We start from the raw sequence: 13048 nt of genomic DNA, 5'->3' as shown, positions 1-13048 counted from the left end.
AGGATGTGGGGCTGTGGGGAGCATCTGTGGGATGGGACAGGGAGCTGCAGGGAGCATCGGGCCGTGAGGCTGCGGGGACCGTCCATGGGATGGGCTAAGAGGAGCATCCGTGGGTCGGGACAGGGGCCGCGGGGAGCATCCTTCTCCCGTCGGGGGCCACTCCGGGGTCGGGGGCCATGCGGGGGCCGGTGCGTCACGGGGCGGGCGCCTTGGGGCCGGCGCGTTACCGGCCCCGGCACATCACCCCACCGGCTGCCACAGCAACGGGGCCCGGCCCCACCGAGGGGTAACCCCCCCCCCGCGGGATGCGGGGCCGGGATGCGCCGCGGCTCCGGGCAGCGGCTCCAGCACCGGGACTCTCCGCACGGTGCCGTGCCGAGCCGAGCCGTGCCGTGCCGTGCCGAGCCGTGCCGTGCCGTGCCGAGCCGAGCCGCCCCGCGTGGGCGGGCTGTGCCGTGCTATAAGGCGGCCCCACCGCGGGCAGCGGCGCGGTGCCATGTGCGCCCCGGGGCTGCTCAGCCACCTCCTCCTCCTCCTCCTCCTGCTCCCGCTGCCGCTGGCAGCCCTCCCCGGAGCGGCCCCCAGCACCGGAGCGGGTCCGCCGGCACGGACACGGGCCCGCCGAGGGCTCACCTACCCCGGGACGCTGTGGTGCGGTGCAGGCAGCAATGCGGATGCCTACGAGCAGCTGGGTAAGGGCGGCGGGGCCGCTGCTACCTGTCCTCCCCATGCCATGCCCCATGCCGTGCCATGTCATGCTATCCTACCCCATCCCTTCTCATCCCTCCCCATGCTGTGCCATGCTACACCATCCCCTCCAATGCCATCCCTTCCTTTCCCATCCCGTGCCATCCCATCCCGTGCCATCCCATCCCGTGCCATCCCATCCCATCCCATCCCATCCCATCCCATCCCATCCCATCCCATCCCATCCCATCCCATCCCATCCCATCCCATCCTCAGCCCAGTGCTGCTCCACCCCTGCCCAACCCCAGTCCCAGTCCCATCCCAGTGCTGGGTCAGTCCCCATCAATCCTAGCTGTCCACTCCAGTCTTCAGCCCTGTGCTTGTTCAATCCCTGTCTGTCCCAGTTCAGTCTGCACCCCAGTGCCAGCCCAGTCCCAGTTCACCTCCATCTAGTTCCCATCAGAGGGCTGGTCCGTTCTGGTCCACTCCCAGTCCCTATCCTGATCCCAGCCCAGTTCCCCTCTTGGTCCTGACCCAGCCCTGGTCCCCATCCTAGTCCCAGTCTCATGCCCACTGTGGTGCTGGTGCATCCCCAGTCCTCATCTCAGTGCCAGTTTTGTCCCCATCCCAGTGCCAGTCTAATCCCAGCCCCTACTCATCCCAGTATGGCTCCAGGTCTGTCTCAGTCCAATATAATTCTGATCCCAGCCCTAGCCCAGCCCTGATCCCAACCCCATCCAGCCCCAGCCCCTGCATGACGACCCCCCCAGCCCTGCCTGCACCCCTGCAGGGGAGCACCGGGACACGGACCGGTGCTGCCGGGACCATGACCACTGCCAGCACGTCATCCACCCCTTCACCGCCCGCTATGGGTACCGCAACCTGCGCTGGCACACCATCAGCCACTGCGACTGCGACCGCAGGTGAGCAGCCCCGCATCTGACTGTGCCTCGCAGCATCCTTGCATCCCGTGGGGGGGATGCAGCCCCTCCGGCAGCCCCCCTGGTTCCCCTCACCCCGGCTGCGCCCCATGGCAGGTTGAAGGAGTGCCTGCGGCAGGTGAACGACACGGCCTCGCGGGTGGTGGGCCAGGCCTTCTTCAATGTCATCCAGGTGCTCTGCTTCGAGTTTGCCTATAAGGAGGAGTGCGTGGAGCCCTACCTCTATGTCTGGTGAGTGTCCCCCCCACAACGTGGGGACCGTCCCCTGGCTCAGCCCTGCCGGGGCTCATCTCACCCTGTGCCTCCTGGCTCTTTCCAGGTGCAGGGCGTACAACACGGTGGCCATTGCGGTCCCCAGGGAGCCGGTGCTGTACGAGTTTGGGGGGGAGCTCATTGACCGGGCAGCGAGGCCCGCAGGGGTCCCGCTGAGCCCCCCATGGAGCAGCGTGGGTGGAGGAGCCATCCCAGCGGAGCATCACGTGCCCGCCCGCCCACCATCCTCCCGCAAGGCAGCCAAGAAAGAGAGGAAGGGGAAGAAGAAAGACAAGAAAAAGAAGGGGAAAGGTCAGAAAAAGAAAAACCCTTCCAAAAACGGAGAGCTGAGCTGTTCTTCAGCCACTGCCCCTGCTCATCCCACTGCAGGTCAGGTCCCACGGGCCCCGCTGCCGCGCTTGGGGGAAGCAGCCAACGCCATCCTGAGTGATGCTCCGGCCTGGGAGGACTTGGGCAGGGGGCCAGTGCTGGCCACCCCCTCCCCGGTCTCCACTGCCAGCGGAAAGAGGAGGAGGAAGGAGAGAAACAGAAAGAAGAGGCTGAAAAGCAAAGCTGAGGGGCAGCCTGCCCGACAGGCATGGCCCTGACCCCCCCCCCCCGGCCCCGTGCGGGTCTTGGCTGTGTAATAAAGTTACAGCTGCTTGAGCAGATGGCGCGGCCTCTGCTCTGTCTGCGCCGGGAGAAAGGATCACACCGGGGTGGCATCCCAGCGAGATCCCGGGGCTGATCCTGCTTGCGGGGCGGTGGAAGGGGGGCACCGGGAGCTGGGTGGGCATTGAGTGGGTTTGTGCTGTTCCTCACCGATCCCACTGGCTCATGTCACCTTCCCAGGGAACTGGGGACAGAAGTCGTTGCACCGGCTGGGGACACAGCAGCCATCCCTGTGCTGGTATGGGGCAGAGCCCTGATTTTCACTCCCCTGCCGCAGAAGGTGATGTTCCCCAGGGCTGTTTTGCTGGAATACCAGTTAATGGATCGCACCACCCCAGCTTTCTCTGCCACTTAACCTGCCACCTTTTCCCAGTGCTCCCACTCCAACACCAACTCCTCCAGCCCCCAGCAATCAGGAGCTGCTCTGGGAGGAACAGGGGCCTCATCCCTCCCTGGAGGCTCCTCCAGCGCTGTACAAGAACTCTTTGGAGCAGGAGAACAGCAGCTTTTCCAGCCCTGGTTGAAAAGTAGGCGCAGCCCAGGGAGAAGCAGGGGCGAGCTGCCCGTGTCCCTGCCTGGCGGACGGGGATCGCAGCCCAACTCCTTCCCCCGCCAATAACTGGGCTCCCGTAGCAAAGAGCTTGAGGGCTGTGCCCAGAGATGGGGCATTGCCACCAACTCCTCCAAAGTGCTTCCGAGCAAGGAGCGTGGCTCAGCACTGTGTCCCCTCTCCTCCCCGGTGAGGCCAGTAGAAAGATCTTACCACACCAGCACCAGTTCCCAGAATAGCAAAAAGCTGGAGCAACAGGAACCGAGCCTTGGGAGATCAGACAGCACCAAGGCACGGAGAGCAGAGCCGCTCCGTGCAACCCCCACCATTCCCGGAGGAGGGTGCAGGATCCCAAATCCCTGAAATAAGTGGACCAAAAGAGCCTGCGGAGGAGAGGGGGAAACACCAAGGTTGTAGCGAGGCATCGCACCCTCCCAAGCACTACTAATGGGTACAAAGTCCTTGTGGCCACCACAGTGTCACCGCAGGAGGCATGAGGCATGCGGGCGGCTTCCCAAAAGTAGATATTTTTTTTTATTGACTGTAAGGGAAAACTAAAACCGAAGACAGCCAAAAAGGAGCGGACAATGCACAATTTGCCTCCCCCTCTATCGGTCTGACACGTTCCTGGTTAAGTAGCTGCTCCCAGTCAAATTCCCATCCCAAAATACAGTTTCATAAAATAAAAAAAAAAAAATAGCGTGAGGTTAGTACACCTGCAACCTCCGGCAGCCGCGGGCCTGCCTGGTCGCAGGGGTGGGGGGCACAGGGCTGTGTCAGCCCCCCAGTACTGCCGAGGAGATGGCGAGGGAGCAAGACCTGCGTGTCTCTGTGGAAACAGCTTTGCTTTGTCTCCTGGGTTGCTGCCATTCTTCAGGAGCATTTACATGCAAAAAGAGACCTTTGTTTCTTAAGATCTGCTGTTCCTGCTCCTTTCCTAGCGAGAGGAGGCTGACCAGGAGCCCTTGGAAGGAACAAAGACGCTGCTTCCACAGAAAATCCCTACTAATGATGCAGGAGAGAGGAAAGTGTGTGCAGCAGGAACTTTCCAGTTCAGAAATGGCTCTCGGCGCTGCCAGTCGCTCTGCAATACCGCAGCGGTCTGTTTCTGACACAACCCAAGTTCTCTGCAGTCTCTGCCCCTCTCCCAGTGCCCCCAGTCCCTCCCAGCTAGCGGGACACAGGCCTCCGGGAGGTGCCCCGGGTAGTGGCGTGATGTCTCTATACAATGCATTCAAAACAAAACGTTATTTTTTTAATCAGCTTCTCTGTGAAAGTTTCAGCGCGTAGAGGGCAACTCCAAGCAACAAAGGAAGAAGGAGCATCGACGTTCACTGCTGGGCTCCGCTTCTAAGCAAATCCATTGCTAAGAGGAGAGGCAGCACAGGGTGCAGGCAGAAAACCTCTCAACTAGCGTTCAGTAGAAACACAATTTAGTCACCCTTCTTGGTTACAACTGGGCAGGGTTAAGCAGGTATGGAGGAGGATGCCATGCACTCCTGGCTGCTTCGCGTTCTCCACCCCAGGAGCAGCTGCTCTTGCAGTGTTTTAGCCCATGTGTCTGTCCCACATTCGAGAAAGATGCCATTAGCTGGCATTTTGCTTCGCAGTCTGATTAAAAAAAAAAAAAATCTCGAAACTAAATAAATATTGTTCCAAAAGAAGCCAGAGGATAGAGCAAGCCTTTGGTATGACAGCTGGATTTCTCTCTGGCAAGACCCCGAGCCCCAGAGCTGCTGTGCTAGACCCCTACGAGCACAGCTGGGGGTTGGCACAGACTCTGCAGAGCCTGTTACACACAAGAACATAGAGCAAACAACAACAGAAACTTATTGAGAACTCCAGTTTGCTTGTCACAACCCCCGTGCCTTTGCTTGTGCTCTCAGGACAAGGAGAGGTGACAGTCAGGGTGTGGGAGAATCCAAATGAAACAGGCTCGCTGCAGGCCGATGGTCTGCACTTTCAGCTACGTTTGCTTCGTAGTCTTTGCAGTGAAAGCAGACTGCTGTGGATGTACAAGGACAGACTCGTTTGACCTCATAATTACTTTACCAAGCTTCCAAAGTGGTGAACCAGGGCCTGGAATGCAAAGGCCGCTGCAACGTCCCTTCCTATGATATATTTATATATATATATAGTATATATATTTAGACCAGCCCTGCCAAGTCTATTTATTTGCTCAGGTGCATGTCACCAAGAGTCTCTTCCCACCATTTCACAACATATAAAACAGGAGTTACGGGGCTAAGGAAATGGAAACTGTTTTCAACTGTTCATTCTCCCTTCCCCTTCCTAGAAAAGGGAGTGGAGATTATGGGTCAGGTCCAGCATGGCCTATCGATCCATCTCATCCAGCAGCGGTGTGGCATCCCCGGCGATGGACATGGGTGTGCTCTCGATCATGGGGCTGGGAGATGGGCGAGGCGTCAGCCTCTGCTTCTGTTTCCTCCGTTCAGCCTCCTTCTCCTGGAGCCACTGCTCGGCCATCTTCCCCCAGTCAATCGCAGCGTGACTGTTGGTCCTGCAATGACACGGGCAAGAAGGTGAGACACACTCGTGGGAGAGCTTCCCTGCCCTTTCCCCTCAGGGGTCCCACGCAAGAAGGTGCAAGGTAACCCCACCACGCTGGCTCCACACAAATCAACAAAAGCAATTGAGATGGGACACAGACAGGTACACGCACACAGCGCTGGAGCCACTCACTTTGGCTGCTGCCTCTGCCTGGAGCTGGATGATGGCTGTGACTGTGTCTGGGACTGGGTGGACTGGGGTGTGGTGTTGGCCTGGAGCTGATACTGGGGTGTTGTAATCGGCTGGCTGGGAGTAGTGTAGGAGTAGCTGGGGGTCATCAGAGGGGTGGCCACTGGTTGCTGTGCTGGAGTCGTAAAAACCTGCAGAGAGCAGACACTGTTAGGGGGCAGAGGGCAAACCCAGCCAGGCTGCGGGGCAGAGCCCTGGCATGCTCTGCACTGCCCCACTCGCCCTGGAGGCTCCTGCATGCCCTTGCTGCACACTGCTGGCCTTGCTGGAGCCCCTCGCCTGGGCAAGGAGAGGTTTGCAGTGACCACTGCCCAAGGAATGGGGGGCTGCAGGGCAGAAGGAGCAACACCCTGCTGAGCACAGGCCAGTTGTTCCACTGAGAGTCCCCGATCACCCACCCAACCTGGGTCAACAGGGCCACCACAGCCTGCCTGCCTTGTTCACCCCACACAGGGTACAAGGGGAGATGCTTAAATCAAGCAAGAGATGGGCAAAAGAGACACTTGGGGCAAGCTAGCAGAAATTATGTCCAGCAGTGGGCATGAAGAACAGACAAATTCCTCCCCTGTGGGCTGCAAAGGCGGCGCAGCAGCTCCCGAGATGGCTCCCTCCCATATCCCAAGCTGGCTGGCTCACTGCTTGCCCAACTGAGTGCTTAGTCTCTTTGCCTCCCAGCGTTCACCTCCCTTTTCTTCAGATTGTCTTGATGATTAATACACTGGGTTATCCACAGTCCCTGCCTATCTCCAGCTCAGTGTTTCCTGTGCCAGACTCCAGAAAGCCTCCCAAGGTGGTCTAAAAGAGGATCCCTCCTTCCTGCAAGCCTCGTCTTGCAGCACCTCTTCGCTAGGTCTCTCCAATATTGAGCGTGCTTTTTGTACCCGGGCACCTCAGCCCTTCCGCAGCTGGATTTAGCCTTGGTGGCAGCTGGGGAGCTGGCGGCACGGGCGGGGAGGAGGCAGACACCAGCACACATGAGGAAAGGCCTCAGCATGAGCTGAAACTGTCCAATTCCATCTTATTCCCTGCAAAGCCTCTGGGTGTTCAGTCAGGCTGAGGTGTTCGCCTGCCGGTGCAGCTCGGAGATTAGCACGCTGAGCTGAAAATCCCTGCAAACTCAGCACATAGTTTCACAGCTAATCTCTTCCACTGGCAGCTCACGTTGCCAGTTCAGGGGCACAATCAGAAGGTTGTGCGCCCTCACCGCTGGATCCCGCCTCTCCACCCTGCCACATGCCTTGGGGGCCAAAGCAATTTGCTACTTGCTTCAACTCTCTCCAGAGCAGGGCTGTATTACATGCCTCATTTCCTCAGCCACAGGAAGCAAGAAGCCACCTGGTCCAAGAATCCGGCCAGGCTCCCTTGTGCAGCACCACAAACACACAACTTTGGATGTTCCCAGGATGGTCCTGGGACTGGATGTTCCCAGGCTCCCAGCGGAGCCCTTCTGGGATGGTTTCTAGCAGCAAGGAGAAGCCACGCAGCATCTCCTCTCAACAACTTAAGGGACACGTACGTGGTATGCGCTGCTGCCGCCTCCGCTGCCTCCATAGCCATACTGGCTGGATGCCCACTGCGCAGGGGTGGCATTTGGGTTCTGTCCCTGGCCCGTCACAGCAGCGATGGCACTGAACATCTGGGAGGTCATGTTCTGTGGTAAAGCGTTCACTGCACGGGTCAGGTCTGCAAGAAAGACCCATCACGTTAAACAAAGCAGAGCCTGGAGAAGGAGCTTGTATCTGGATTCCAACCAGGAAAGGTCTGCACTGACCTGCCAGGTTAATGTTAGCTGGAGTAGCATTAATGGAGGCTGGAGTCCTGGTCCGACTGCTGCTGCTGGGGGTAATACCTGTGTAAAATACAAACCAAGAAAAATAGATGAGCTTTCCTAGAAGAGCAGCTATTGGCCTGAAACTTGGGATTTGAAAAAGTACAGGCAAGAGTGCTATTGGCAAGATACTACCATGTCACCAGGGAATGGCATGTGCAGGATTGTACGGCTGGGGAGGCTCAGGGAGAGGAAAGGGACAAATCCAGCCTTTGCCCCATGGCCCACTCGGCTGAAAGATTAGCTCTCAGAAAAGCTCCCAGTAGGTCCACAGAAGCCAAACACTTGAGTGTTTCTTTGAAATATCCCACATGTAGAAAGTCCTAGGATACACTTCAGGGACAAAGAACGTGAAATTGTCCTTTTATAACTGTCCCTGTTGTGTGATGCCCAGGAAACAGCCGAGTCACTCAAGTTTTGGGGTGCTCACCTGGAACGGGGTCCTGATAATGATCCTTAAACCATCGGAAAAGTCCATTCACAGTAGGGAAGACCTGGCCTCGGTAGCGGAATCCTTCTGGGGTCACTGTCACATACTCTATCCTGTGAGGAGCAGTGAATGCAGGAGAGCACAAGAGATTACAGGCTGCTTCAGTGCCATATCTGCCACTGTACAGCACCCTCACACTAACAGGTCACAGTCAGAACACCTACAAATTCAGGCAATGGCCGTACTCAAAATGAACAGATAGACCTATCCAAGACAGTTTCATTTTGTTTTCAAACCATTGCTCCAAATACCATGCCTTTCCATGCAAAATCTATCAGTCACTGCTTATACTCTTGTGACACTCTGTGCACAGGGCAGTATTGCTTGTAGCAGCCAGCTGGTTAGAAACACAGAAGTCTCCTGGGTGAGTTTTACTGCTAGACATAGGTCCTCTGCTCTTAGGAGCACAAACCCTGCGTAAGGGGAGGCATGGCTTATGGGGATAATGACAGGGCTGGAAAGAAAACTGGCAGAAATAAGCTGAGGTGTGGTACTGGCAGTACTGAGCTGCAGATGCTGGGCTTGTCTCTCACCTTGGTTTGCCTCGAGGCTGGTATCCCAAGAGGAATTTGCCAGGCAGATCTTTACATGCACTGATAAAGTAGGGAATAAACGTTGGCTTCTCTTTCTTGGTCTTTATCAGCAGCTCTTCCAGTTTCTAATTAGAAAGAGAAAGAAGAGAAATGCTCAAGGAGAGCCTACATTTTCAGCAACCCACAGAACCTAACGGATATCTCCCTCCATGCTGTGGTGAGCCCTTCTTCCCCCCAGCTCTGACGCTAGCAATCCAACAGGAACCACCAACGGCACCGTTTCCGTGCAAGGTTGGTGCACAAATGTCACCAGGTCACAGAAAGCCAATTACTTTCACTGATACTTGCTGACAGGGCAACCCCCTTTGCTACTCTGGTACACTGCTGTAGCACACACCATGTTCCCATTGCTCTCCTAACTCCAGTGCTCCCAGACAGAATGCCCTTGAGACCTGCAACTGGAAAGCAAATGCCAAGGCCCAAGTGACAAGAGGAAGATCAGAGTTTAAGGCCTGTCCAAAGGAATTTATATAAAGCTCCTATATCTCCTACAGAAGCTACCACATCCCGGGACAGGCTTACCTTCTTGTCTCCACCATTGCAGTCCTGGTAGTATTTGTGATTCAACAGGTCTCTGGCAAAAGAAGCCATTGGCTGGACATAGCGAGCAACAATTTCATCCAGGTCTTCAAATTCCTTTGAACAAACACATTTAAAGAGATATTTAGAGTGCGTGATGAGGAACTCTTATTCTAGTATACAGTTGTCAGCCACCCATTTTGCACAGCAAGAGTGGATGCTTTGAGAAACAACAACCCCCATCTCCAAACAACAACAACAAAAGACCTGAGTATTGTCTAAGAATCTGGAGAACAGCAGTGAATGTTTCTCCAACAGTCTGAAAGCAGCTGCAAGGACAGAAAGGCTGCATCAACCTGTCCCTGCCAAATAGGTACTTCGCCTTCCCCACCAGCTCCTTCCCAGGCATGCTCTGCAGGGCTCTCACCTCTGTGTTAATCCAAAGCGTGGAGCCCAGGCTGAAGGCATTCTCTTTACCCTCCTCTCGGACATCCACATGCTGGTAAATCCCATCGTTCACCTTCCAGGTGACAGTCAGGTGGTTCTCCCCTTTGCTACTTGGCCGAATAATCACATCCCCTTGGTCCATGGTCTCCATCATCTTCTCAGCTTGTTTGAAGCTAATATTGTGGAATGACGGGTGAGCAATTACCCTCTTGATGTACGCTAGGGGACAAAGCAGAGTGTTTAGGCTTCCAAGAGGAACTGCTTTGTTGCAGCAATATGTCTAATTGTGCTTACTCTCCTGAAGCATCCTGGGAAGGCTGGCATTATGAGGGAAGAGAAAAATCAAGACTCACTTGTCCGCTGCTGCTTTCTTTTCAGGTCTTCTTCCTGTTTGTGATCTGCTGCCTCAGAGTCAAAGTCATAGTAGGTGTCTTTAGGCAGTTTCCACTCATTGTTCTTATCCATCAGGTCTGAGGTCCTGCAGGTGAGGTCTGCACTGAACTTCTCAATGTCAATCTTCATGATCCTGCAGTGAACGGTCATTCCCACCTACAGGAGAGGGGCAAGCAAAGCTGATCAGCAGCTCCAGCTGATATGCCAGCCTCCCTGCTCTACAGAGCAATCTGTGTGGAGTCACGCTGCCAATAAGGAGGTACAAATGACCTCACCTACTTCAGAGTGATGCAACCTTTAAAAATGATCCTTCTATACAAACCAAAAATCAACTGATCCCCAAGATGAGTAGAATTAAAAGAGATTAAAGGAAAAATGGGCAGTTCTCCAGCATGTCTACTATCTATGCCCCGTACCACATAGAAAACTGCATGTCTGGAAGCTGAGGACAATTAAATTTACTATTTTACATATCTTTAACAATGGGAGAAGCAAAACTGGACTTAAAGATTTGCAAGAAAGCAGTTAAGTCTGTTCAGAAACAGAGTGAAAGATACCCAAAGCACTGCTTCAACAAAATGGGAAACAGAAAATACCACCACAAAAACGGCAATGTCTTAGTCCAGTTAACCGTGCTGAAGTTAATGACTCTTTAAAGAAATGCTGAGAGACCTCTGATCTTACAGAAATATCCATCACCTGCATGGACTGTCAGGGGGACCACAAAAGACAGCAAAGATGTTAAACCTCTATTTTATCATGTGATAAAAATACATGATTCTGTTTCTTTCAGAACCTCGGTCCTTGTCCTGAGCAAGACCAGTAACTCTGATGACCCCCACAAATGAATTAACACAGAAGAAAAAGCCATGAGAGAGGGAAAGTGACCCTTGCATATCCAAAGGCAGTTCCATGAACTCTTTAGAAAGCCAGAAACAAAGGGCAGCTCTGCATTAGAATGCCTTCTGGTCTCCTAAACCCAGACTTTAGCCAGACAATAATAAATCCTCCCGCAGTGCAACATGTTAACTGATTAACATGGTTCTCACCAGCTGCCAAGAGAGATTTGCACTGTGGCAAAAGGACGCTAACCAGAACCTGAACTTGCTGCTGATTTAAAGTTCTTAAATAAAAATATGGTTTGAAAAGTCATTTAGGGAAGCGTTATTAACCAAACTGTGAATCTTTGGTATTGGCTCCAGGCTCTTCCAGCTCTCGCTGGATATGTGAAAACCCACTGCTTTCATACCTTCACCCTTTCTTCTGGGCGCTTGACCACCTTATCACTAAGAAATTTTGTTGGGATGAAGCCAGCGACGCCATTATCCAGACGTGTCTTCACTCCAATGGCCTGACCTGGGCAGGAACCGCTGTCAAAGTGGTTCCAAACCTTGAGCAAGGCAAAAGTAAAGGTCATTCAGCATGGAAACAAAATAGCCCCGGCAGCTCACACTCAAACAAGTCTAAAAGCTGTGTCAGCAAACTGGTACAGCCAGCAGAGACATGTGGAAGGGCAGGGGACAGAGGACTTCAATGAATGCTACCCAGTAATGCAATCTTACTACGTCAGTTTTGCTCGCCTTCCTTTGCAACCAGGAAGGTCAGAACATTTTTAGACCCTGAACACAAGCCTGCAGCTAGGGCGGCTTTCTAATCAACACTATAGGGTTTTAAAGTCATGGATTACCAAGTCTGGAATTCAGCAGTGCTTAGAAGAGACCTCAAGTACAGCTGCATTAAGCAGCAGGGAGCCCAGATAAGTTCTTAAAATTGAGAAGGTGGCAGAACAACCTTCTGTTCTCAGTGTCACAGGCAGTTCCTCTGCGTAAAACACAATCCCAGATCACGAACAAGCCCGCTTTATGTATTTGCAAAGAATTGGTCAGCTTAGCCCCAGGTCCATTTCACTCCTAGCCTGGTTCACTAAAATCCATAATGCAGCCATAAAGGACCTGTCAAATCTATACTGAAGCAATTAGTCACAAGTGGAACAGATTGTATTTGCAGCCAAAGGCCACATTCAGGTTGGGATCCTGGGGCACTGCAGACGCAATCTTGGCTCTGATACCTTGTCTCCCAAGAACGCTACAAAACCCTCAAGCCCGTCAATAGCAGACTCCTGACAAAGGCAGGCCCGTTTGGAGAAGCAGCCCCACCTCGCTGAGCTCTGGAAAGTTATCCTGCTGACAGAAAGGACACTGCCAAAGGCCAGTTTCATCGTTCCGTATTGCCTGGTCGTAGCTTTCTCCTTGTGGCCGCCTGTGGGCTATCCCAGTCACGTTGCAGATGATCATTTTACCTGAGGTGTGATGGCAGAGGAGAAGGAAAGAATGAAAAACTGCATGCCAGCTGCAGGGCTCGGCAGCTCCCTTTGTCTAAGGCGGTTGTGCATGAAGGTGTTAGAAGACTACGTGGGTACCAGAAAAGCTGTTTCATGCACACGCAGCCATAGCACCATCACATCATCACGCTCACCAAGATCCCTCCGCCCCACATCCTAAGTCAAATTAGGGTGACAGAAACCAGGGACGTACCTATATAAAAAGTCTCTGGAGTTTCTTTGGTCAGCATATTGAAGACCTCTTCTGTGTTTGGAGAACGGTATGGGGTTCTCAGGTCCTTGTATCTGCAGCTTAGTTCAGCTCGGATGTCATATAAAGTGATATGCTTGTCACCATAGCCCTGCATGGTATTCAAAGGTTATAAAGCCATGAGCAGCAGGAAGGAGGTGAGTAGGGAATTCAGTGTAAGTTACAAAAGAACATAAGGAACTTTAAACCAGCAAATTTTAAAAGAAGAGGAATACACAGGGTACCATCAAACTCTGGAACTCAGTCATGGGATGTTGAAGAGGTCAAAAGATAATTTCATGTAGAATACCTTAAATGATCTAATTACTGTCTCCTGCCTCCTTCT

At 53.7% G+C, this 13048-nt stretch overlaps 2 protein-coding genes across 3 annotated transcripts in view; one reads left to right on the top strand and one right to left on the bottom strand.

Moving 5' to 3' along the window:
- Positions 1-385: 385 nt before the first annotated feature.
- PROCA1 (protein interacting with cyclin A1) lies at positions 386-2551 on the top strand. Its single transcript, XM_080377550.1, has 4 exons — positions 386-692; positions 1478-1610; positions 1725-1859; positions 1948-2551. The coding sequence occupies exons 1-4, from the start codon at positions 497-499 to the stop codon at positions 2486-2488; spliced, it is 1005 nt and encodes a 334-aa protein (XP_080233676.1). The 5' UTR covers positions 386-496; the 3' UTR covers positions 2489-2551.
- A 1062-nt stretch (positions 2552-3613) lies between these two features.
- The window catches only part of SUPT6H (SPT6 homolog, histone chaperone and transcription elongation factor), a 30261-nt gene continuing 20826 nt past the window's right edge, over positions 3614-13048 (bottom strand). For both annotated transcript variants that reach the window (XM_080377174.1, XM_080377175.1), the window contains exons 26-37: positions 12667-12814; positions 12289-12431; positions 11382-11522; positions 10093-10288; positions 9720-9958; positions 9296-9409; positions 8714-8838; positions 8121-8233; positions 7634-7711; positions 7379-7545; positions 5806-5993; positions 3614-5623 (exon numbers count right to left, since the gene is read on the bottom strand). In XM_080377174.1, the coding sequence (XP_080233300.1) occupies positions 5437-5623; positions 5806-5993; positions 7379-7545; positions 7634-7711; positions 8121-8233; positions 8714-8838; positions 9296-9409; positions 9720-9958; positions 10093-10288; positions 11382-11522; positions 12289-12431; positions 12667-12814 (1839 nt within the window). In that variant the 3' untranslated portion in view covers positions 3614-5436. The remainder of the gene's footprint in view (positions 5624-5805; positions 5994-7378; positions 7546-7633; positions 7712-8120; positions 8234-8713; positions 8839-9295; positions 9410-9719; positions 9959-10092; positions 10289-11381; positions 11523-12288; positions 12432-12666; positions 12815-13048) is intronic.

This window comes from Falco punctatus, assembly GCF_963210335.1.
Source record: "Falco punctatus genome assembly, chromosome: 1".
Taxonomy (NCBI): Eukaryota; Metazoa; Chordata; class Aves; order Falconiformes; family Falconidae; genus Falco; species Falco punctatus.
Note: the sequence above shows the minus strand (reverse complement) of the source record. Positions and strands in the feature narration are given on the sequence as shown.